Source organism: Mus musculus, chromosome 19, assembly GCF_000001635.26.
Source record: "Mus musculus strain C57BL/6J chromosome 19, GRCm38.p6 C57BL/6J".
NCBI classification, from domain to species: Eukaryota; Metazoa; Chordata; class Mammalia; order Rodentia; family Muridae; genus Mus; species Mus musculus.
Window position 1 is genome coordinate 58277309 of NC_000085.6, and position 23587 is coordinate 58300895.

General features: G+C 47.5%; 2 protein-coding genes and 1 long non-coding RNA gene across 10 annotated transcripts in view; 1 reads left to right on the top strand and 2 right to left on the bottom strand.

Annotated features, from left to right (window-relative positions):
• Window positions 1–23587, bottom strand: part of Gfra1 (glial cell line derived neurotrophic factor family receptor alpha 1) — a 220366-nt gene that overhangs the window by 41728 nt on the left and 155051 nt on the right. For all 8 annotated transcript variants that reach the window (NR_104342.1, NM_001285457.2, NM_010279.3 and 5 more), the window contains one exon: window positions 22934–23270. Coding sequence is in view for 7 of the 8 variants with exons in the window: in NM_001285457.2 (NP_001272386.1) it covers window positions 22934–23270 (337 nt within the window). In the remaining variant the exon portion in view is untranslated. The remainder of the gene's footprint in view (window positions 1–22933; window positions 23271–23587) is intronic.
• Window positions 651–17270, bottom strand: Gm46650 (predicted gene, 46650). The gene is made up of 2 exons (XM_017318325.2): window positions 16066–17270; window positions 651–16011 (listed from the first exon to the last, which is right to left on the bottom strand). The coding sequence occupies exon 2, from the start codon at window positions 15542–15544 to the stop codon at window positions 14192–14194; it is 1353 nt and encodes a 450-aa protein (XP_017173814.1). The 5' UTR covers window positions 15545–16011; window positions 16066–17270; the 3' UTR covers window positions 651–14191.
• Gm10007 (predicted gene 10007) lies at window positions 18896–23040 on the top strand. Its single transcript, NR_040449.1, has 3 exons — window positions 18896–19170; window positions 19665–19738; window positions 22940–23040. It is a non-coding gene; the product is annotated as a predicted gene 10007 (long non-coding RNA).

The window sequence follows — 23587 nt, forward strand, 5'->3', positions numbered from 1 at the left end:
GAGTGGGCAGGGGAAGACTAGAAGTTTTCTGAAAAGCTTTCAACATTAGGCCTTCCAAGTCTGGGACTTGGTTCAGATCGCTTGGCCTATGGAAGCTTTCGAAGAAGTGCAGTGATAGAAGGCTCTCTGTTGTAGAGATGACTTTCTGCTCCACGGCCCCTCTCTGATCCCTTAGCCTGTGGCTGGACTTCTCCCAATCTCAGGTTTTTTTCTTCACATGGAAGGCAGGGCTAATGCCATGGAGCCATCTTACTGTGGCTCCTAAGAGGGTTAATGGCAGTTACCCTGAATTCCTTCTGACACTGGCTGTTCAATACAGTCTGTTCTCATTACCTCATTCCTCTCTGAATTCCAAACAACCTCAGTGTAAAATGTTTGCCATAAGAACATACAATAATGGCTGGAGAGATGGCCCAGTGGTTAAGAGCACTGGCTGCTCTTCCAGAGGTCCTGAGTTCAGTTCCCAGCAACCACATGATGGCTCACAACCATTTGTAATGGGATCTGACACCCTCTTCTGGTGTGTCTGAAGATAGTGACAGTGTACATAATAAATAAATAAATAAATTTAAAGAAGAAAAAGAAGGAGGAGGAGAAGGAGGAGGAGGAAAAGGAAGAGGAGGAGGAGAAGAGGAGGAAGAAGAGGAGGAGGAAGAGGGAAAGAGGAGGGGGGAGGAAGAAGGAGAGGAGGAGAAGGAGGAGGTGGTGGTGGTGGTACAGCAAGCCCAAGTGCAGAAACACAACTTTCCTCCACAGGCCTCATGCCACATACACATAACAGCCTACCAACATCTGTAAACCTAGTGGCATCAATGTTGACCATTACAAAACTGAAAAGTCCGTAATCCAAGAACCTTATGGAGTTCCCTACGACCTCTCAATCAGAAGGATGAAGATATTTCAAGTAAATCTGCTTTATGGAAGAGAGGAAGAGGAAAAGGCATATTTTTCAATGGCTAAGTATCAGTAAGTTCGCTACTGCTCCTAACAGCTCATGCAGAATGAAAGCATCTTGGAAAAACAAAGCTTCTAATATTAGCCCATGGAGGACAATGCTGGAGCACTGCGATGTAATTGTCTGACGGAGTGACACAAAACAGATTTTTTCCTCCTTCTGTTTTTAGAAAATTACCTTAGCCTTTGTGCTCCAACAGCCTACTGGAGCGCACATCTGGGAAGGATCTTTCAGAAAGCCAGAGCCTATATTCAGCACATTCTGCAGGAGGTGTTGTCTCTCTACCTCCACACCGGCTTCCTGGGGGCAGGCTGTGGAACTGAACTGTTACTATAGGACTGAGCCTGAGTCCACCTGTGCCTAGGAATGAGCGTGAGAGCCAAGCACATCGCATAGCCTCTCTGCGGCACAGGTCCCAGGGCAGATGCACACATCCCCCTGCTGAAAAGACTAAAGCTTCGTGCACCTTGAGTTCATCCGCCTCTACCCTGAGTTGTCATTCACAGTGAGATTATTAAACCTGGAACTGATTCAGTCGAGGTAAGTCACCCACTGTGCCCACGTGTTGACTACTAGATCCAAAAAGTCTGAGATATCCCTGTGCTCCTGAATCAAGGAGGCCTCCGTGGTTAAGTTGTTCTCAATCTCTGTCCCCAAATTTTTCATCACCTTTATCATGGTATTTCAGAAGCTTCAATACATCGGTTAAAATATGGGGCTATCCTGGTTCTTTCTGTCCCCTTAGCTTCCTTGGCAGGTCTCAAGGGCAAGGGTTCAGTATATGAGTCCAGGCTTCCCTCCCTATACTCCATGTTCAACCTCCAGGGCTTTCTACAGAGCCTAGTCAGAGGAAGGAGATCAGACATTACAGGGGCATCTTGCACTTTCCCCCCATGTCTCCTGTTGTTGGAAACTGTCCAGGTGGAGCTGACAAGCCAGGCTACAGGGCAATGCAACCTTATCCTTATCCATTCAGATCACATCACACTGCAGTGGCCTCTGAGGGAAGTCCGGGCAGCATCCGATCAATTCTGGCATTCCTCCTGAAAGCCACCTTGCATGCACACTGACAGCCATCAGTCAACATCCACCAGGTGGCTGACATGGCTGGACAGCTACCCTCATGATGGTGATTTTGCGATGTAAGTTATGGGTGTTGGCAAGCTAATCCATCCCAGCCAGGAAGGGGCTTTCAGTAGCCTCTGATCTGGTATCCCAGGTTTGCTCTTCAGCAGGGGCTCCCTCCTCTACTACCCACAGATGATTCCTCCCAATGCACAAACTGATAGTTGCACGATAAACAAATTGCAGACAATAGCAGAAGCACAGAGAGAGCACAGACAGCCCTGCACTGCATCTCCAAGTCAAATAGAGTTGTTTGTATTGCCCCTGCCACAGTATGTCTATTAGCGCAGAAAATCTAGCTTTTCGGTGCTTGTTTTTAAGAGAAGGAATTGAAGGAGCAGAGAAATTGAAGGCTTTCTGGCTGATGAAACAATCATACGCTCTCAGCCACCCAACAGTTGTCTGCCGGGATAACCGCAGGTGACAAACATGTTAAAACCCTTTAGAGTAAGTCTTAGCTCTTAAGCCCTTGATATTTCTGCAGGGAAAATTAATAAATCAGTTTTGTGACAATTTGGTTACAGGGAGAGAGAGAGGAATCTAGATGTTCAACCAATCTCTCGCCAGTAGAGCTACACTGTAAAGCGCAAGACCAACATGGCATGAATTTGCATCACAGAGAACTCAGCAGGCCCTGGTGTCTTCAAGGGGAGAATGTCAGAAGCAGCCTCACATTCATCTTGGAACTGAAATCTCACATCATCAACTGCTCAGGAACTCTGGACAGCAAAGGTCGAGCATTGTAGCTTCATTTAATTATTTATGTTTACTCTTGCTTCAGTAACAAGACTGAGAGAGATTCAGCTGTAGCTGCCATACAGTGGAGTCAAGGGGAGTATTAGTGAGGGGCTGAGGGCTGCTGACATAAGAATACAGAATGCACACTTGCCCTGCTGCCTGAGTGAGAGCTACACACACACACACACACACACACACACACACGGAGCTGAGCTTTCAAGCATCCCTAGGAAGAAAAGTCTTACGCAATTCACAAAGAATTCAAACTGGATGGAGACCCCTGAGATCACATGTGAAAGCATTCATGCTGACTGTCTTAGTTAGGGTTTTACTGCTGTGAACAGACACCATGACCAAGGCAAGTCTTATAAAGGACAACATTTAATTGGGACTTGCTTACAGGTTCAGAGGTTCAGTCCATTATCATCAAGGCGGGAAAATGGCAGCAACCAGGCACACATGGTGCAGGAGGAGCTGAGAGTTCTACATTTTCATCTGAAGGCTGCTAGCAGAAATACTGGCTCCCGGGCAGCTAAGACAAGGGTCATAAAGCCCACACCCACAGTGGCACACCTACTCCAACAAGGCCATACCTACTTCAACAGGCCCATATACTCTAATAGTGCCACTCACTGGGCTGAACATATACAAACCATCACACTGACCCATGGGCCATTCTGATTCCTAACACTGTCTACACACTAATTCTGTAAGCCTGAGAGAATGCTACCTTGCTTATGACAGAGAAGGGGTCTTTGCTGATGGGACCAAGGCAATCACAAAGACCCTTAAAAGTAGAAGTGGGCTGCCCTGTGACAGAGATTCCATAGGCTCCTGCTGCCTCTGGAAACAGTAGAAACCAGGTGTAGTGGGATGTTGGCAACTCCAGAATTCCCGAAGCTGAGGCAGGAAGACTTCAAGTTCAAGGCCAGCCTGGGCTACACAGTAAGATCTTATATTGAGAAGGGTGGTTGAACGAAAAGGGATAAAAAGAAGAGAAGGGAAAGGATATGGCAACAATGTCAAGGACAAGAGTGACAGACAGACAGACAGACAGACAGACAACAGGCAGACCTATGAGCCAAGAAATCTAGACATGAGAGCAAGGCATAAGCATGCAGAAAGAACTCAGCCCACCAAGTACCCCAAGGACAGCCCAGTGCAGCCATGGTGAGCTGTTGACCTGCAGACTTGTGAGAGGGTATGTTCTTGTTGTTTAAAGCCATCAGGTTTGTGCTAACATGTTAAGCAAACACCCTGGGCAACATAAACAGCAGAAGTTTTGAATATCAAATTGTTTGACAGATTAGAAAGTATATTTCAATTTAGCTGTTTACTAACCATGACACTTGGGGCAAGAACCCTAATTCCCATGCAGTTGAAGGACAGCAAACCCATCAGCTAGGGCGAAGGGGTAAGGCATGTCTGACATCTTGTACCTGTTCACAACAGCTCCTAATTTCCTATGCAAAAACCCATGAGCACCAGTGTCTGCATCTCTTCTCTGGGCCAGCCCAGAGACTCCACATGGACCTTTGGACCTCTGAAATGCTACAGATGGCCACCCCTATATGTCTAGAATTCTACTAATACTTGGTGTATAATTCCATGTGTTCAAAGTCTGCAAACTCGGTAAGGTCATGACAGACGCCAGGGTCATTCCTACCACTGAGCCCTAAGGTCTTTCTCTAGCAAGTCCTCTAGTTTGTCTTCCACTGTAGGACATCAGTGTGTCTGTCCTTCAGACCAATGAGATCACAGTTCAGATACAGGAGCAGGAAGTACATTCCTATCTGTAGCTCCTGTTCACTTAGCACTGATCTGAAGACCAGACCTCCGGGCTTGTGCTCATTAATGGGGGAGCCAAGTATTTCAGAAGGGTGTGTAGAGACCAGTAACTTAATACCATGATGCTTACAGCCAAAGGGTCTGTCTGAACTCTAATTAGCTTTGCGAACACCAAGTCAATTCTAGAAATTATCCCAGATGCTGGCTGCTTCCTTCAGTCAAGCCCTGTGTTCTTTGGGTTTCCCAGAAGATGAAAAATTAAAACTGCACACTCTCTTAACTTTAATAATTTGCAAAACTCCTCCCTCTTCCCCAGACTCTCAAAGGCTAGTGCTAACTACCACTGTGGAGCCTGGGCCCCCAGCTCTGCTCCATGGGCTGTGGACTTTCCTGTGACACATCAGAGGAGCTCTAGAATGTGGAGAGGAACAAATGCCTAAGTGCTAATGACCTACACTCCTACTAACAAACCTAAAACAGCAAAAATAAGGTTCCCTATTAATCTTTAATGGCTTTGTAGACTTCCTAAGGAAAATTACATTCAACAGTAAATATACACTAGGCCATTTTTCTCTCAGGCAAGTTGTTTTAGAGTCAACAGACTCTGAGCTGAGCAAACAGATGCTCTCTAATATCTTCCTTCCAAGACGGGCACAGAGAATATCACAATTGTGCAGGAGGCAGGAACTCATGGAGGTGAGCATCAAGAGAAAGAATCACTCCTGCTAACAGAAGATAACTCCCCTTCCTGGGCAATCATCAGTGCTTGTTCTTAGCAGAGCCTTCTCCTTAATGTCTTGGAGTGGCACCCCAGCCCATATCAGTTTCTGCATTATAAAATATATACAGCTCTCACAACTGCATAGAAAAAGTTCTTCTCTAGGACAAAGGAGCCGAGTCCTGTGGTTTATACAAGCCATTTTCTGGGAACTGGTCCCTTGGCTTCTCTGCCTGGTTCATGCAGGGCCAGGGGACTCCTTTAGGCCCTCCCACCAAGTCTCTTCTCTGTCTTTGAGCCTCTAGCAGGGTGCCAGCCTCAGCCTTGCTGCTCACAACAGCTCTATCAGTTATAGATCTCCACTCAGGGGGCAGTCTTGCCAACACCATGAGAAAGTGTGTTGGCACTTATAACTATGACCAGAACGAACTGTGTATTTAGTAAATATTTGGATGTGTGAGCAAATATATCTAAGTTCCAAAGACTAGGCCTCCAAATGCCTGTTCATCATTCTTATGGCAGCCGGCTTGGGTTTGTACCTCCATCGGCATAACAGGCTCAGATAAGGAGAAATCAGCCTGAGCCTCCTGGTTCTAGACTACACTCACAGCAGCTACACTCACTCAGGACTGTTCCAGACTGTACTCACAGCAGCTACACTCACTCAGGACTGTTCTAGATTGGACTCACAAAGGCTCATTCACTCAGGACTGTTCTAGACTGGGCTCACAGCAGCCACACTCACTCAGGACTGTTCTAGACTAGGGTCACAGCAGCCACATTCACTCAGGACTATTCTAGACTAGGCTCACAGCAGCCTCATTCACTCAGAACTGTTCCAGACTGTACTCACAACAGGCTCATTTACTGAGGACTGTTCCAGACTGTGCTCACAGCAGCCACACTCACTCAAGACTGTTCCAGACTGTGCTCACAGCAGCCACACAAACTCAGGACTGTTCCAGACTGTGCTCACAGCAGCCACACTCACTCAGGACTGTTCCAGACTGTGCTCACAGCAGCCACACAAACTCAGGACTGTTCCAGACTGTGCTCACAGCAGCCACACTCACTCAGGATTGTTCTAGACTAGGCTCACAGCATCCACACTCACTCAGGACTATTCCGGACTGGGCTCACAGAAGCCATATTCACTCAGGACTATTCTAGACTGTACTCACAGCAGTTACATTCTCTCAGAACTGTTCCAGACTGTACTCACAACAGGCTCATTTACTCAGGACTGTTCCAGACCGTACTCAGAACACGCTCATTCACTCAGGACTGTTCTAGACTGTGCTCACAGCAGCCACACTCACTCAGGACTGTTCTAGACTGTGCTCACAGCAGCCACACTCACTCAGGACTGTTCTAGACTGGGATCACAGCAGCCACACTCACTCAGGACTGTTCTAGACTGGGATCACAGCAGCCACACTCACTCAGGACTGTTCTAGACTGTGCTCACAGCAGCCACACTCACTCAGGACTGTTCTAGACTGGGATCACAGCAGCCACACTCACTCAGGACTGTTCTAGACTGTGCTCACAGCAGCCACATTCACTCAGGACTATTCTAGACTAGGCTCACAACAGCCACACTCACTCAGGACTGTTCTAGACTGTGCTCACAGCAGCCACGCTCACTCAAGACTGTTCTAGACTGGGCTCACAGCAGCCATATTCACTCAGGACTATTCTAGACTAGGCTCACAACAGCCATATTCACTCAGGACTATTCTAGACTGTGCTCACAGCAGCCACATTCACTTAGGACTGTTCTAGCCTGGGCTCACAGCAGCCACACTCAGGACTGTTGCAGGCTGTACTCAAAGCAGCCACTCTCACTCAGAACCTGTCACTGCACCTGGTGGTGTAGGAGCACAAAGCATTTGATATACAACCTTCTTAGCTGGGTTATCTTTCGTGTACAGCAAGGCCCACATTCAGCCCAGTCATGGATCTGGTTAGAGTTAGAACCAGACTTGGAGAGGAAGCCCACACACTCCTAGTGCACTCACCATGTGGCCTTGCCTTCCTGTTACATCATTTCAGCTTTTGAACTTCTGCCTCCATTTTGAAATGAATTTCACACATATGAAGCTTGAATCTGATTTGAATGTAGTTTAGTGATCTCTGCTAGGCCCAATAAAGTGCAATGGAAGAATTACTGAGCACAGTTTAATGGTGCTTGTTGAAAACATAAAATACAATATTTGTTGTTACTGTACAATATGGCTCAACTACAATCTGGTGGCACTGTTTTATGAAGAAGTGACCTAGGTCTGGGGACCACCTCTCTCAGCAGTCTTCTCCCCAGACTCTGGACTGGTCATCTCTAAAGGTCATCACAGACCTTAAACAGTATGGAGTCCCAAAGCTTGCATCTCACTGAGCATAAAGCTCCCTGCCACAGCAACCTTCCCTTGCTGCGGGAACCACTCCAAGCTGCTTGTTGAAGCTGGTCTTGCCAGGCCCATTTTCTTGTGAACCTCTACTTGTGGGTCCTCTACTGACTGGGCAGGTGCCATGCACCATGGAAAAGTGTGTAAGACCATATTGTAACTGCCCTGATGCTGTAATTCAGCCATCCATGACTTGGTCTCCCTGTGCAAGGTGTATGGTCATGTGACACCTCCAAGGACAGTGAACCGGGATGGCAGCCTCTAACATTACATCAAAAGAGCCCTTGATAAACATTCTGCTGTTCCTCCTACTGAGATTCTTCCTGTATCCACTCTGACCACTCAGAAACATTGTAGCAGGCACCACACTTTCTTCACAGGAAGGGGCAGTCCAAAGAAACCAGGTAGGGTATTTCAGACCCACAGGGGTATAGAGTTGGCAAAGAGATAAAATACTTGCTGGGTTCTGGAGGTGCCTGAGGCCAGTGCCCTCTGTCCTCAAGAGAACAAGAACAATTATTCTACCCCTCAGAGAGGGCAGGGAGGCTCTCTTCTGCATGGCTTGGCATCAGAAACACAGTCAGACAATATTTGGTGGCATCGTTTGATACCCAGATACACCCATTTATGCAGTGTAGATGGCCTTCTCAGTCCAGCCCACCCCACACTCCCTCCTGACAACCAAAGATGCGTCTACACAGAGGAAGTAGCAGGAAGAACAGAGAAGAACACATCAGCTGTCCTCCCAGTGGCTCAGGGCACAAAGACTGCTCTGAAGGTCATTGCTGAAAGGAGGGCTTCTCTCTAAATAACTGCCCTGGAGCCCTCTGGTTGGGAATGCATTTTCAATTATAACTCATCCAACAACTGCATCCCTATTTCAGGCCAAGGTCAACCTATGGACAACTGGTTGTCTCCTTCTTTATGTACAAAATGAAGACACAGATTTGACAGGCGGTTGGGCTACCCCTGAAAGGATCTAAGAAGGTTCATGGTTAACCACATGTTTATGCTTTGAAATGAAGTGTTTCCCCCACCCCCAAAGGCTCATGTTTTGAAACCTTTGTGCCTAGCTGGTGGGAGTATTTTGGGCTCTGGAAACTTTAGGAGATGTGGCTTAGATGGAGTAAGTGGGTCACTGGAGTTGTGTCCTTGGGAGCTGTATCTTGTCCCCTCTCTATCCAGGCCACCATGAAGTGAACAGATTCTGCCACATGTTCCCAGCCCATAATACTGTCTCCCCAAGGGGCCAGAAACTGAGCAGAGTGATCCCAAGCTGTGGACCAAAACGACGTCTCCTCCCTTTAAGCTGTTCCCTCAGATACTCTGGTCACAGGTACACACAGCCACATGCAAGCATTAGTGTCCTCCGTGAGTAAGAAGCTGCCACCCGACTTTTATAGCCCTTCTCGGTCCCAAAGCATAGTTCTGCTTTAAAGCAGTGAGGGGTTCCTGCTTATTCTCCTGCCCATGACTAACTTCCTGACCTCAATGCCTTCCCTAGTGATCATGTCCAACTGGCTCGACAATCCAGAGCCCAGCTATAGCATGTCCTGTCCTCCTCCTAACACGCTGAGCCCAAGGCTCCGATCCCAGAAACATTGATCTAGGCATGTTCCTTCTTAATCAATCTTTAGACCTGAAAGGGGCATTGACCACCAGCCTAGAGCACCCGACCAGCATTTTCCTAATCAGTAGCTATCCAAGTGTGAGCCTCAGATCAGCAGCAGTAGCAGCATGCCTTGCCACGGTAGATTCTCTGGTCCCACACCAGACCTCGGCCTGAGGAATTCCAGAACCATCTCTCAGGCCTTCTGCTGTGGCATAGACACCTGCCCTTGTCTTTCTCCTCAGTGCTGAGGACACCCCACTCATCTCTTACCTCTGAGCCCCACAAAGCATCTGATGACCCACCAATGAACTAATCACCAGCCACAGCTCACAAAACAGCCAGTCTAACGAACAAGAGGGAAATGTCACAGCCACAGGCCTTATTTGTAGCTAAGTGTGGTTCAGTTTGAAGTTTTAATTCGGGGGTGGGGGGTGATCTCTGGGCCTTTGTCCTGTTTCTGTAGACAGGTTTTCCAGCAAGGTGTCTGACTCCTTTGCTGCAGTCTTCTGGAAGGGAAGGCTTTTCCTCTACCCAGACCCATGTTCCAAGAAGCTTCAAGCTGTTATATGGAGCCAGGTAAGCAACTGCTGGGTGATTGCAAGAATCTGGTATTCTTAGTCCTTAGTCCACTCAAAAGGGCTTCAAGTGCCTGTTCCCAGACAGCCCCTAGGCACACCGTGCCAACATGCGGAGCTGGTCAGGCACAGGGCAGGCACACCTACCTGCACTGTCTTGGTTTAGAGACCTTGGGAAGAACTGTACATATATGAATCTATATCTCAAGCCAAGATTACCACCATCTATCCACGGTAGCAGTTTAAAGCTAGATTCCAGCAACCTGCTGATCACATGAAGCCTTGGGGTGGGAGTGGGGGACTGGGAGAGGTTCAGGGTGGTTGTTTCTCCAGCCAAATGAAGTCCTTATTTCTTATTCTCAGAGAAGCAACAGAAGATTGGTGTGAAAATCCCACAAACTGAAAACTGAAGCCGCCCAACCATCTTCTTGCGAGATGCCAGGGGTTGCAGAGACTCTTCCGTGCGCTTCCCTACATGTATTTGTTGCTTGATTTGAGAGCTACTTCTAACAAAATAGATTGTTATTTAAAGCAACACAGGATGTGCTTCTTGATGTTATTTTAAAGTGAAATGTAAATGGAGCTTTTCATTAGCGTGTAAACATTCCCTCGGCTTTGATATAATATAGGAAGTATTAATAGATTTAACCCATATAAACAAACCCCCCTGGGATTCTCAGTGATTTTTTTCAAGAGTGTGTAGAACATCAACCAAAAGGCTGGAGATTTGCTATTTTAATGAGAAATGAAGTATGTTTCCAATAGGTGGTGGAGCTCTGTCCAGACAAGATGCTAAGGTTCCCAAACACCAAAGTTACCTCCAGCATCCAAGCTCATGCCTGCTCAGTGTTTCTGGTAGCCACTCACATAGCTCACAACACAGGCACCCTCGGCCCAGCAGCAGGTGGCACAGATTCAAGATCTTGGGCCCTGCAGCCCACCCGGCCTCCTGAGCTCAAATTCCAGTCGCACCACATGGGTGACATGTAAATGACTTACCATCTCACATCCCAGCCTTCCCACTCCCGCTTTGCTGGAAAGAGCCCTGCACAAAGCTTGGCACGCTGTAAATGTCAAATAAATGTTGCTCACCCGTACCCTAAACCCAGCTGCTGCTGACATTCACACATTCCTGCAGTGATGTCCCCAGGCTCCTGAGTCCTCTGTGACAAACCTCTCTGTCCCTGGTGGTGGCTTGCTTCCCAATGGGATGATGCCCTGACTCACTGAGTGGAACCATGGGGGAGGAATGCGTAGGTTCCTTCCTCCTGAATCAGCCAGGGTCCTTTGCCCCTTGTGTGACTGAATCACTCAGAGGTGAGAGCCCCCGACTTGATAATTCCTCTCTTCCGGTCAGGGAGGGTTTCACTGGCCCACAAGACTACCAGTCCTTTCTCTGCTGCCTACGTGTCCTCAACAATAGTGAGTCTCACTACTGTGGGCCCAGCAGTCTCGTGGTCAGCTCCACTCATGTGAATCTTTCTGTACCCATATACGCTAAATACTGCATATCCTACAAGAAATGTTCTGGAAGTGACACATACCCTAAGCACCTCTAGATTTTTCTCCTCTGCCTCTGTACTCCCACTTTTCACGGAGGCCCAAATACCAAAAGGGAAAGGAGGGTGATATTTAAAGTTTAGCCATATGACCTCTGGAAACATCCCACTCTGTCGCTATAGGACAGAAATGTTAATCTGGAAATTTTTAAAGAAACAGTAAAACAGAAAGGAGAAAATGCAACAGAGATCGCTGTGCTCTGTGGCAGCCACCAGCCAACCTGCTTCCTCCCCTTTAACCTCATGCCTGTGAGGACAGAGTCGGTGGTCCCATCCATAGAAGGGAAACTGGGCTTCAAGCTGCCTGTTATCATAACCTGAGTGGAAGTCCAGGCTCTGCCTCACTTGCTCTACACTGACAACTGTGGGAGGGAAAGAAAATCCCAGCAGAGTGTTGGGGCTTTTCATGTTGATAGCTCTTTTAAATTCTTGTTTTCCTTGCATGTGAAAATTTCTGCATAATTAATCACCTTTGGAAATTACAGAAAAGTTTCTTATCCACTGAGTTGGAAATGCCCCCACAGAAACGAAAATGGCAGGACACCCTGGCGGGGTGGAAACTGGGAGCGGAAGGAAACACAAGTCTGTGTGAGACCCAGCCCCACATTGGCCTAAGAGGAGGCTGCAGTAGTAAAGACCACACAGGAAGCTCAGGCAGGATTCCAGGGATAGACCCTAAGGAGAAGAGAACACAGGCTGGCTCTGAAGTATGATGTTCACACTGCCCAGGCTACCCTTGCCCTCCACAGGTTCTCCTCAAGCAGCAGATACTAATTTAGCCCACGGCATGCTCCGCTCCTGGCTTACAGGATACAGAGACGACCAGGTACAAGATGAGCATGCCTCCGGTCATGGGCTGCAGGGGCAACATCAACTACCAACTGTGCACAACCAAAAAGGGGAGTTCTGTGCTGAGAGAGCGGCACGTTCTCAGCCTAGGAGACAGCATGGCGTCTGCTGGGGATGCCTCCCACTGTGGGCAGGGTCAGGATGCAGGGTGAGGGCCCTCAGGAAGGCTGAGGTCTCCCTGATCCCCATTCTTTGCTCAGTGGGTGAAACAGCTTTGAAGAGAAGCTGTGGAAGATGGAAGCCCCATTCCTGGAATCAGGTAGGGATCTGGGAAGAAGAGACTGTGTCTGCTTAGCTTATGGGCCTGATAGGATGTGATCCCAGTGCATGAAGCATCATTGTTGTTGACTGCAGGAACCCACTGGTGGACATCTTTGAAGAGAAAGAAATCCGCTCTACTGGAGCAGCATAGAAGATCAGATGTGGCCTCCCTCTGCTGTCCACAGCTTTAGACAAGGCAGTCAGAAATCCATGGATCCAGAGACCTTGTGATCCGTATCCTCTTCCTTCAGTACTCCCAGGAAAGATCCTTAGGTCCTGTCCCCAACATACCACTGCCTAGCCCTGCACTAAGATGTTATCCACTTAGCACAGAACTCTTCTGTAGTGAATGGAGTAGCCTTGGGGCAGGAGGGTTAAGAAGGCAAATCTATTAGGTATGTCCCAGGAGAAGGACGGAAACATGGATTATTTAGAGCTGGTGTCAGCGTGTGACAACAAAGACTTCAACTAGACCATAGGATGCGCGACCAAGGTTCCTGATGTACACTGCTTTTGGCGAAGAGTCAAGCTATCGAACTTCCATAACAGTGCAGTGGGATTTAAGGATCACACAGGACGAGACTGAATATCTGGAAGAAAGACATGTGGCCAATATGTCCAGGGCCCAGGCTGTCACACACCCTCAGTGAGTGTACCCCATGTAAATGGGGGTTAATAGTAATCATTAAAAGATCAGTGTGGTCTTGGAGGGTGGATTTTTTCCTATTTGTGGAAACAACTCTTTCAGAGGCAATAAGCTGTCACCAAGTATCCACTCTGTAACAAGCAGAGTACTCGGAGGAAATAAGATAAAGCTAAACTTAATAAGCATGTGTTAGCTGGGAAGCCATGTTTACTTTTCAAACGGTGCTCTGATGGTCATTATGTCCTAAGCACGATAGAAAGTCTTAGTTACTGAGCCATGCAAAGTGTCTGGACTCAGGACCATCAGTCAGTCTGTCTGTCTGTCTGTCTGTCTGTCTGTCTGTAACTAAAGGTAGGAAGGCTGAACAGTGTGGGAAAATTGTATTTGTGTCAGAACAAAGAATCCTTTGCAGCTAGTGACAGACATGAGGATTTAGAATTAGTAAGCTGGCGTTGACTCCATATCCTGTATAGAGGAACTGTGTGCTTCTGGTTGTTCTCTTGGCCATCCACTGTAAGGCTGCTGGTATGACCAGAGGTCCCATTAGTGCGGCCATGTTAGTGAGGTCCCAGCATTGAAGCATGCAGTCCAGTGATGGTCCTTATTAACACTCAGGGCTGGGTTGTGCTTTACTTCGTATGCCTTTCTCAGTGTAGCCCTAGGCTACCACACTGTTCTCTTCCACGCAACTCATCCCCTGATCTACTTGACAAGGCGGCTTATCCAGGAAGCCTTATTAAGTTGGCTGTTCTTATCTCTATTCTCCTAAAGCACTTCATGGGCCCCCGCCCAGAGACTACTGTGTCCTGATGTAAAATGTATGTTGGCCTCCTTCTCTACATTATGTATGGGATTCCAAGTTTTTATTCTCTCACCATAAATACAGACCAGTTGGGCAGATGGAATACATGGATATATGAACGGGGAGAAGCTGATGGCTAAGCAAAAAATACTAGATAATCAATAGGTAGATGCAATAAGAGATAGATAGATGAATGGATGGACTATCCCAAAGAGGGAGGGATAAAAGGAAAAAAAATGACAGACAGAGGTCTGGAACCTCTCTATGCTAAATCCAGTGTCCCTCTGTGCTTCCCTCTGAATAACTGACATCACTATCTGAATAGCTGACATCACTATCACTGTCTGAACAACTGACATCACTATCTGAATAACTAACATCACTGTCTGAATAGCTGACATCACTATCTGAACAACTGACATCACTATCTGAACAACTGACATCACTATCTGAATAGCTGACATCACTATCTGAATAACTGACATCACTATCTGAATAGCTGACATCACTATCTGAATAGCTGACATCACTATCTGAATAACTGACATCACTATCTGAATAGCTGACATCACTATCACTGTCTGAACAACTGACATCACTATCTGAATAACTAACATCACTGTCTGAATAGCTGACATCACTATCTGAATAGCTGACATCACTATCTGAATAACTGACATCACTATCTGAATAGCTGACATCACTGTCTGAATAGCTGACATCACTATCTGAATAGCTGACATCACTATCTGAATAGCTGACATCACTGTCTGAATAGCTGACATCACTATCTGAATAGCTGACATCACTATCTGAATAGCTGACATCACTATCTGAATAACTGACATCACTATCTGAATAACTGACATCACTATCTGAACAACTGATATCACTGAATAACTGACATCACTATCTGAATAACTGACATCACTATCTGAATAACTAACATCACTGTCTGAATAGCTGACATCACTATCTGAATAGCTGACATCACTATCTGAATAGCTGACATCACTATCTGAATAACTGACATCACTATCTGAATAGCTGACATCACTGTCTGAATAACTGACATCACTATCTGAATAGCTGACATCACTGTCTGAATAGCTGACATCACTGTCTGAATAACTGACATCACTGTCTGAATAGCTGACATCACTATCTGAATAGCTGACATCACCATCTGAATAACTGACATCACTATCTGAATAACTGACATCACTATCTGAATAGCTGACATCACTATCTGAATAGCTGACATCACTATCTGAATAGCTGACATCACTATCTGAATAGCTGACATCACTATCTGAATAACTGACATCACTATCTGAATAACTGACATCACTATCACTGTCTAAACAACTGACATCACTATCTGAATAACTAACATCACTGTCTGAATAGCTGACATCACTATCTGAATAACTGACATCACTCTTTATTTGAATAACTGATGTCACCTTCTGAATGACATCACTGTCTACCTGAATAGCTGGCATCACCATCTACCTGAACAAATGACATCACTCTCTACTACTTTTCATTCTTGATTGCTCCACCCATCCCAGCTTCTCTCAGTGCTCTAATTTCATACATAAGGCCTCTTCACAGAGACCTTCATCATAAACTTGAGGATTCCCAGTTTTAGTAGTAGACTATTTCTTTTCCTACTCCCATCCAGGAGGACAAATCCTGTCACACGAGTCAACAGCGGCCTCTGTAAGGCCCGTTTTGCTAACCTTGTCTCTGACATCTACTCTCACCTTATGTATTCATTTACTCATTTAGCAAACACTCATTAATTACCTTGGCTGGCAATTATAACATTTTCCAAATGCTTTTCTTTTGGGCCCTTTAATCTCTCATCTAACCCAAGAAGTCCCTAATTGGCCTTGAGTCCTCTCCAGACCCAACCCACCTGGCCTCCTCTCCAGACCCTGCCCACCTGGCCTCCTCTCCAGACCCTGCCCACCTGGCCTCCTCTCCAGACCCTGCCCACCTGGCCTCCTCTCCAGACCCTGCCCACCTGGCCACCTCTCCAGACCCTGCCCACCTGGCCTCATACTGAATCTCTCTCTAGGTCTTTGAAGGATAAAACCTGGCGCTCAGCACAGTGCTGGGAGCCCTGGGGTCTTGCCTTGAGTCCTTTGTCTCCAACTTCACCACCTGCTTCAGGTTCTCTATTTCTTAGCTACCCATGACCTGAACATTTGCTCATGTGTAATTACCCAGAAGCCCCTCTCTGGCTTCCTGGGCTTTGCTCATCCATATTTTTGTTTCATTTGCTTTCCTGCTCACCAATGGGAAAGACAGCTCTGGTGCCAAGGTTCCCTCCAGATCCAGATATCGACACTGTATGCAAAGATAATAAAAGGAGTCTCTGACTCTTCCTGTCTCCAGGCTAAGTGGAGAAAGTGACTTTGGAAGGGTGTGGACATACTGAGCTGGTGGAAAGCCCAATCAGAGGCAGCAGAGACGCTGAGCTTGGAAAGTGTGTGGAGCAGTAGATGGAGAGAAGAAAGCAGAGGAAACTCATCCAGTCCCCCCCCCCCAAAGCTATTGATTCTGGGAGAAACAAAACCTTTACCCTGACTTCTGCCAAAGGACAGAGATACAGGAAGGCTGAGCAGCAGATTGTATCTGGTTCCTACATCCCTGAGGTGGACGCCCAGAAGAACCCATGCTCAGCTCACCTGAGAGTCAACGGCAAGGGGTAGTGGGTGTTGAGGGAGATCCTGTCCCTGTTTTCAAGGTCTGTGTCACACAGACAAGAACAAGCAGGAGAGACAGCTCTCCCAGGTGGGGCGTGTTAAAACCCGACGTTTGGTACTTTGAACGCACCGCTAAAGACACTCGTGTACTCATGTGAAATGAAAGCCATTCAAATGGACTGGAAAATGCTTCACTTGTGTTCTCTCGTATTCCCGAACCTTTCTTCCCATGGTTCAAAAGCTTGCATTGTCTAATTGCTGGTTTCCATTTGTGAATGAATCAGTGTAAAATAAAATGAAGTGGCAAATCAATCTACCAAATTAATCTAGTTTTAGGCATTAATTATCCTCTCAGCCATTTTGTCTCGAGCTTAACCACATGTCAAGACAAGTCCGGGTCTAATGATGCTGCGTTCGGTGGTTAACACAGGAGCTTACACTCAGGAAGTAGACAGAGTCTTGATGTCTAGAACCTGAGGTTTACTGTGCATCTTAGTTAGGGTTTCCATTTCTGTGAAGACACCGTGACCACAGCAGCTCTTATAAAGTCAAACATTTCATTGGAGCTGGCTCACAGTATCAGAGGTTTAGTCCCTTATCATCATGGTGGGAAGCATGGCAGCATGCAGCTAGGAGATAGGAGTTCCACACTGAGTAGAGCTTGAGGGTAGGAGACCTCGAAGTCAGCCCCTAAGTGACATACTTCTTCCAACTCCTCCTAATAGTACCACTTCCTATGGGCTAAGCATTCAAACGGGAGTCTAAGGGGGCCATACCTATTCAAACTACCACACTGTGCTAAAAGGTCTCATTCCAGGTAAACATCTCTTGCTTTTTAAAAGTTTTGTTTATTTGTTTATATATATACAGATAAATTGAAGCTAGATAGATAGATAGACAGATAGATAGATAGATAGATAGATAGATAGATAGATAGTGTTTTATCTGCATGGATGCCTATAGGCCAGAAGAAGATACCAGATTTCATTATAGCTGCTGGGAGCCACCATATGGTCGATAGGAATTGAACTCAGGACCTCTGGAAGAGCAGACATTGCTCTTAAGCTCAGCCATTTCTCCAGCCCCTTGTCTCCTACCTTTTACTATAGATGCTCAACCACTGCTGGACTAAACAAGTCACTAGGGCAGAAATGTGCTTGATCGCTTTGTGGCATGTTTTCCCAACTGGGAAATTAACAATGTTACCCATCCTTTATATGTAGGAGAATCACCCTGAGTGTGGCAAATGAAGCATTGATGGGGGCAGCTCAGAAATTGTGTGCAATGTTCTTGTGGAGCTGTTCCAAGGGACAGGTGCCTTCTTGGTTCTGTTACCAACTCCGCTTGTTTCTAAGATCTAATTATAGGATCTTGAGCCCATGGGGGAAGAAGAGCCACTTGGTGACCTCATCAAGCTACTACTTTGAAGATGTGCAGACCTACAGCTGGGTACCTGCAGGAGGAAGAAGAGGTATGCTTCCAGGAATCCATGAGAGTTTCAGAGAGAGGTCTCCAAGCCCCTGACTCCTTCCTTTAAAGAATACTTGTATATTTATTCACTTATTTTATTTTATTCTTATGTGTATGAGTGTTTGGCCTGCAATGTATTACAATATATGTATTACATGCATATCCAAGGAGATCTGAAAGGGGGGGGGTCACATCACATGGATCTGTAGTTATGGCTGGTTGTGAGCCCCCTGTGGGTACTCAGAATTGAACTTGGGTCTTCTGTAAGGGCAACAAGTACTCTTAACAGCTAAGCCATCTCTGTAACCCCAGATGATCTCTCTTGAGACGGTCTTACTGTGTATCCCTGGCTTGCCTGAAACTTACTATACAGATCAGGCTGGCCTCGAACTCATGGAGACCTGTCTGCCTCTCCCTTCCGAGTGCTGAGATTAAAGGCAGGCTCCACGTACCCAGCCTCCTTATCCTTTCCGTATTCAACGCTACCAGAACAGTCGAGAAGGAAGCAGATAACCATGTCCAGCAGACCAGCATTACTGAATTCAGAGAAGACACTTACTCTCCCTGTAGAGGGCCATGCTGCCAAGCAAAAGGGAACCTGGGACACATTCCAAGGTGGACAGCTGGCCCTGGAGGAGGCTCCCCAAGACCCAGCCCTCTGAGGCACAACGCCTTAGTGACTACACAGACATCCAATGTTGTAGTCTTTCTGCCGCACGCACAGAATGATCACCGCAGCCCTAGCCACTCAGCAAGGACAGCAGAGCCCCGAGAGCCACAAGACAGGTGGCCTGCTCTGCAGCCCCTGGCTCCCTCTTTGGTTGGCACTGGACGAAGAATGAGGATGAAACCATCTCTGTGATTCTTCAACGCAAGCTGCAGCAGCACGCTCAAGAGGAGGTTCTCTTGGCAATGAGAATAGCCAAGCACCCGAGTGACTAATTAGAGAGGTAAGAGCAGTCGAAGCAAATCTCTGCTACCCTGAGTCAGAACTGGAGAGCAGAGCTTACTCTGAACGCTGGAGTGTTGGGGGGAAGGGAGGAGGTGGGCAGAGTATAAATTTTAATAATGTATATAATGTAATTTGCATCAGGAATGAAGGACATGCTTCCTTGAGGCCACACTAGGTACTGTCAGCCTTCCAGACAGTGAGGCAAGCAAGGAGAGGGAAGCTGGCATGTGAGCTCTTCTGCTCCAGGGAACTGAGGTGCTCCAGGGGAGGAGCACAGAGCTTTCAGGTTTTATCACAGCCATCTGATAACACCTGAGTGCATGCTTTGCTGCAGAGAAGCTTAGAGGCCTGAACAGTCAAGCTCACTCCTTCCCAGCCACCCCAAGAGGGAAAGAGCCTGTCAGCTTCACTGAAGAAGAAAGGAAGGAAAGGAAAACAAAAGCAGAGGCAAACCGCAAACCTCAAGTCACTCTGCTTCCTATCTATTTGAAGGCACAAGGCAGAAGAGAGGCGGGGTTCACACAGAGGTACCGTGGGACCCTCCGGATGGAAACCTCAAGGCCACGGTAGGCAAACATTACTTGCAGGGTAGTTTTAATCAGCTTGGGCAGCTCTTTGATAGGCAAGGATGTTAAGCCAGGAAGGGCTCTCTGGAAAGTCTAAGCATGCAGAGGGGGTAATATGAAACATGTGGCGTCTTCTCCCGTCACCCTTCCTGCTGTGGGTGTTCACAGGGTCCCCTTCAGTCACCACAGCAGAGCCAGGGTTGGTGTTGGAGGGGCTGGAGGGGTGATTAATTGTAGCAGGGAGCCCACAGAACCCCAGGTTCTAGCCATTACCAACTGCTGCCCCGGGTAGGTATTATGACGGCTTCCTCAAGATGGGTTGAGAAGAAATGAAATAAAAGGCATAAAATTAAAGACAAGATTAATAAAAACCCACTGAAAGCAAACACCACTAGCTAACTCAGTGGCTCAAATTACATTTGCCACATTGGAAATGGAGGGGATAATCACAAATAATAAGCCCAGGCTCTGGAAAGACATTATGGGCTAACTAACCTAACAAGGGGTAATACCAGGGAAGCCCCTGAGTCACCTTCCCAGGAAAGATTCAAGGCAGGGTACAAAAATCCATCAATCACATTGAGATAAATTTCCCTTGCTAGGCTCCCTGATAAGCCTAGCTCTGACTCTCAAAGTCTCTGAGCTCTACGCAGGGCAGCAGAGACTGCAGTACGAATGCCACCTCCAGATGTCAGCGAATTTACAGGGCTCCCACCCCACTGTGTGTGGACCCCACTATGCGTGGCTTCTGTCCCCACCACTCTGGCCTTGATAGGGTTGGGACACTTGAGGTTAGGCAAGGACTATCTTGCCTTAAGTCCACTTCCATTTCTGCCCTATCAGCTAAGTCTATGTCTGCTAAGGGAGTGTCTCTCAGTTTCTTGAACTTGATCTTGTGTGGAGGAAGTCTGAGCCTCAAGACAGCAGCCTATCCATTTGATTATCTACAGGTTCCTCCTGCTGCTTCCCCAGAGACCTTCAAGTCTTCAATTCCCAGTTCTCATCCCTAGCTGAGCAGGAGCCCTTGCTGTATAACAAATTTACAACCGTGCAGGAATTCTGTCTTTAGCAGCACATGGCAGTGTGTGCGTGGGAGTTGAAGGGGGATGAATATAAGCTCACTACTCATGGTAGACTTCTAGGGTGTGTGAGTGTGTCACAGACTTTCCCTGGAAGCCATGTACAATATAAACCTTTGAAGAGAGGGGTTCACTCCCTTGGCCAGCCACTACTCTACTCAATGGAGATGCTGATCCCCTTGGGACCTGTTGGCATCCCTTCCTACTCAGAATCCAGGCTTCCGTCTTCAGACCCAGTTCTGAGTAGGTTGATGTCTTAGGGAGAAAGTGCCTGGTTTTAAGCCAAAGAAGATGCTAGAAATCAAGTCCTGTTCACACACAGGAGTAATCCGTTATGCTCAATGGGAACAGGGTTCTTCAGAATTTCTGAGCCTTCCCAACCTTCATGCAATGCCACACTTCCATTGCTACCCTATCCTGCCTTCAGCTGTGTCTGCTTCACCCTCCCCCCACCCCAGGGGGGAGAGTTACCTGGTTTCCTGTGGCTTACCCCATCTCAGGACATTGTATCGCATCCTTCTCTCCCAAGATGACTCTGGGGACCAGTGGCTGGGAAACAGAGCAACTCCTCTCTGCACAGAGACTGTCCCTTGTCAAGCTTCATTCACGTTCCTCCCAGAACAACAGATCCCTTCTTTCAACAAAGCAAACAAATGGCCACACGCAGGTGTGTGGCCATTATCCTCAGAAAATCTCTACCCAGAGGCTTTGAGTGTGAGCCTCGGAACCCACGAGAAAAAGACAAGCCTGGTGAAGTGCACCTGAAATCCCAGAACACAAGAGGCAGAGACAGGTCCCAGGGCTTTGGCGGCCAGCCAGCCCCACTGAATCTGTGAGCTCCGTGTAAAGTGAAAAACCCTGTCTCAAGAGACAAAGTGGACAGTGGTGAGAAACAATATCGGAGGCCTTTGGCCTCAGTGCACACACACGAGAGCATTTATGTGCACCCTACAATATTGGAGGCTGGGCTATGGCCTCAGTGCACATGCATGAGCGTGTTTATGTGCACCCCAAATTCTCCCACACCCCACATATACACAGACATAAAGAATGGATGTAAGATAGAGGCGAGGGAGAAGGCGTATCCTCAGCATAGGACAGTCATGCATACAAAGACTTTCATTTTTCCTTTGGTCACTATTTCTTTAAAGAAACAATGGGGTCCCATGCACCCGAATAAAATTCATGGCTAATGTGAGCTAGGACATCAGGCTTTGTGTTCTCCTCTTCATCCCTGGTCTTTAGAAACGGATAATATATTATTATAAAACAACTAGGTACCTGGTCACAGTTTCACCCATCTGTCCACCTACCACACACCTATGAAGTCAGCTTAACAAAGGCATTGAAGTCCCCTGTGCCCAACCCTGAGGGCAAAGTGCTTGTGGTATAGATGTGATGACCTGACTGTCCACAGTTCAGGGCTCAGCCTGCTCTTCTCAAAGAACCAAGCGTCGGTGTGCAGAGCTAATCTCTGCTTGCTGGCACCTCCTCGTTTCTAACAGTGACTGAATTCAGCTCTAAGTTCTGGGAGGAGGGACATCCAACTGTCAACAGTGTGGCTGGAGGGCTGGGATGGAAAGGGGCTAGTGTAAGCCCCCGTTCTCCCCAACCTCCTCCTCTTTCCACAGACAATGTGTTCATGGACTCCTTCAAAGGTTTAAAAGAAACCAATAAATGGTCAAAACGAGAGCAGAAGTTTTCTACAACATCACACACACACACACACACACATAAAAGGCTGGACACAGCTGATACCCACTGTCTGGTCTCTTCCACTTTTCTGCACCTACAGATCAAGAGCCTGTATTCTTGGCAAGCTCTTTTACAGGCCTGGCAGCCCCTGGGAACCTGACTGGGCACATGGCTACCTCACCTCACCTGGGTGCATCCCGCACCTTAGAAGACGTTCCCCTTCTGCCTCAAGCATTCCCCATCCCCAGGGTGAGAGAAGAACACCCCATGAAAGCTGCTACAGATGCAGAGGTCAAACTTCTACTGATCCACTCAGAAGACTTGGAGGTCTTGCTGGAGCTGGCAGCCTTGCTGGGGCAGCACAGAAAACTGCAGCCTGGCAGCTAGAGCAGCATTAACCACCTGCTGACAGCACACTCACCTGCAGATGTAATTTGTCTTGCAGGAGTCTTGCAGATTCAGGCAGTTGGGCCTCTCTCGTTCTTCATAGGAGCACACAGGGACGATAGTCTGTCGCCGCCTCTCGGTGCAGGCGACGTCCCGGCAGGAGCAGAAGAGCATCCCGTAGCTGTGCTTGGCTGGAACTTTGTCGAAGAACTGCCTGAGGGCTTTGTGGCACTTGCGGCGGTTGCAGACTTCATTGGACATGCTGGTGGTACAGGGGGTGATGTAGGCGGACCTGTACTTCTTGCAGGTGTCATCCAGGTTGCAGGCCTTGGCTGCATCGAGGCAGTTGTTCCCTTTGGAAATGTGTTCCACTGCAAGGCAGAGAAAGAGAGATGATCACAGTACACATGTGTAAGTGCGTTTGTGTGCACCCCACAATATCGGAGGCCTTGTCTTTCACCTGGCCAATGCGCTCTAGAATTCTGGGGATTTCAAAGCTCATAACACAATGGTCCACAACAAAGTTAGTGTGCAAGGGGAAAGAGCCTACAGTAGTCCCTAGATGTCTACATACAGCCATGGACCCAGGCCATGGGAACTCAGGCACTTGCCCAGCTACCAGTAAACAAGGCAACTGGAGAACTGTTTTCAGCTCCGGCTTGGTAAACGGAAATCAGGATCAAAGAAA

What these genes read in the sequence shown, in the direction of transcription:
- Gm46650 (XM_017318325.2), bottom strand. Translation starts at nt 15,544, where the DNA reads ATGGTGATGCCAGCTATTCAGGTAGACAGTGATGTCATTCAGAAGGTG.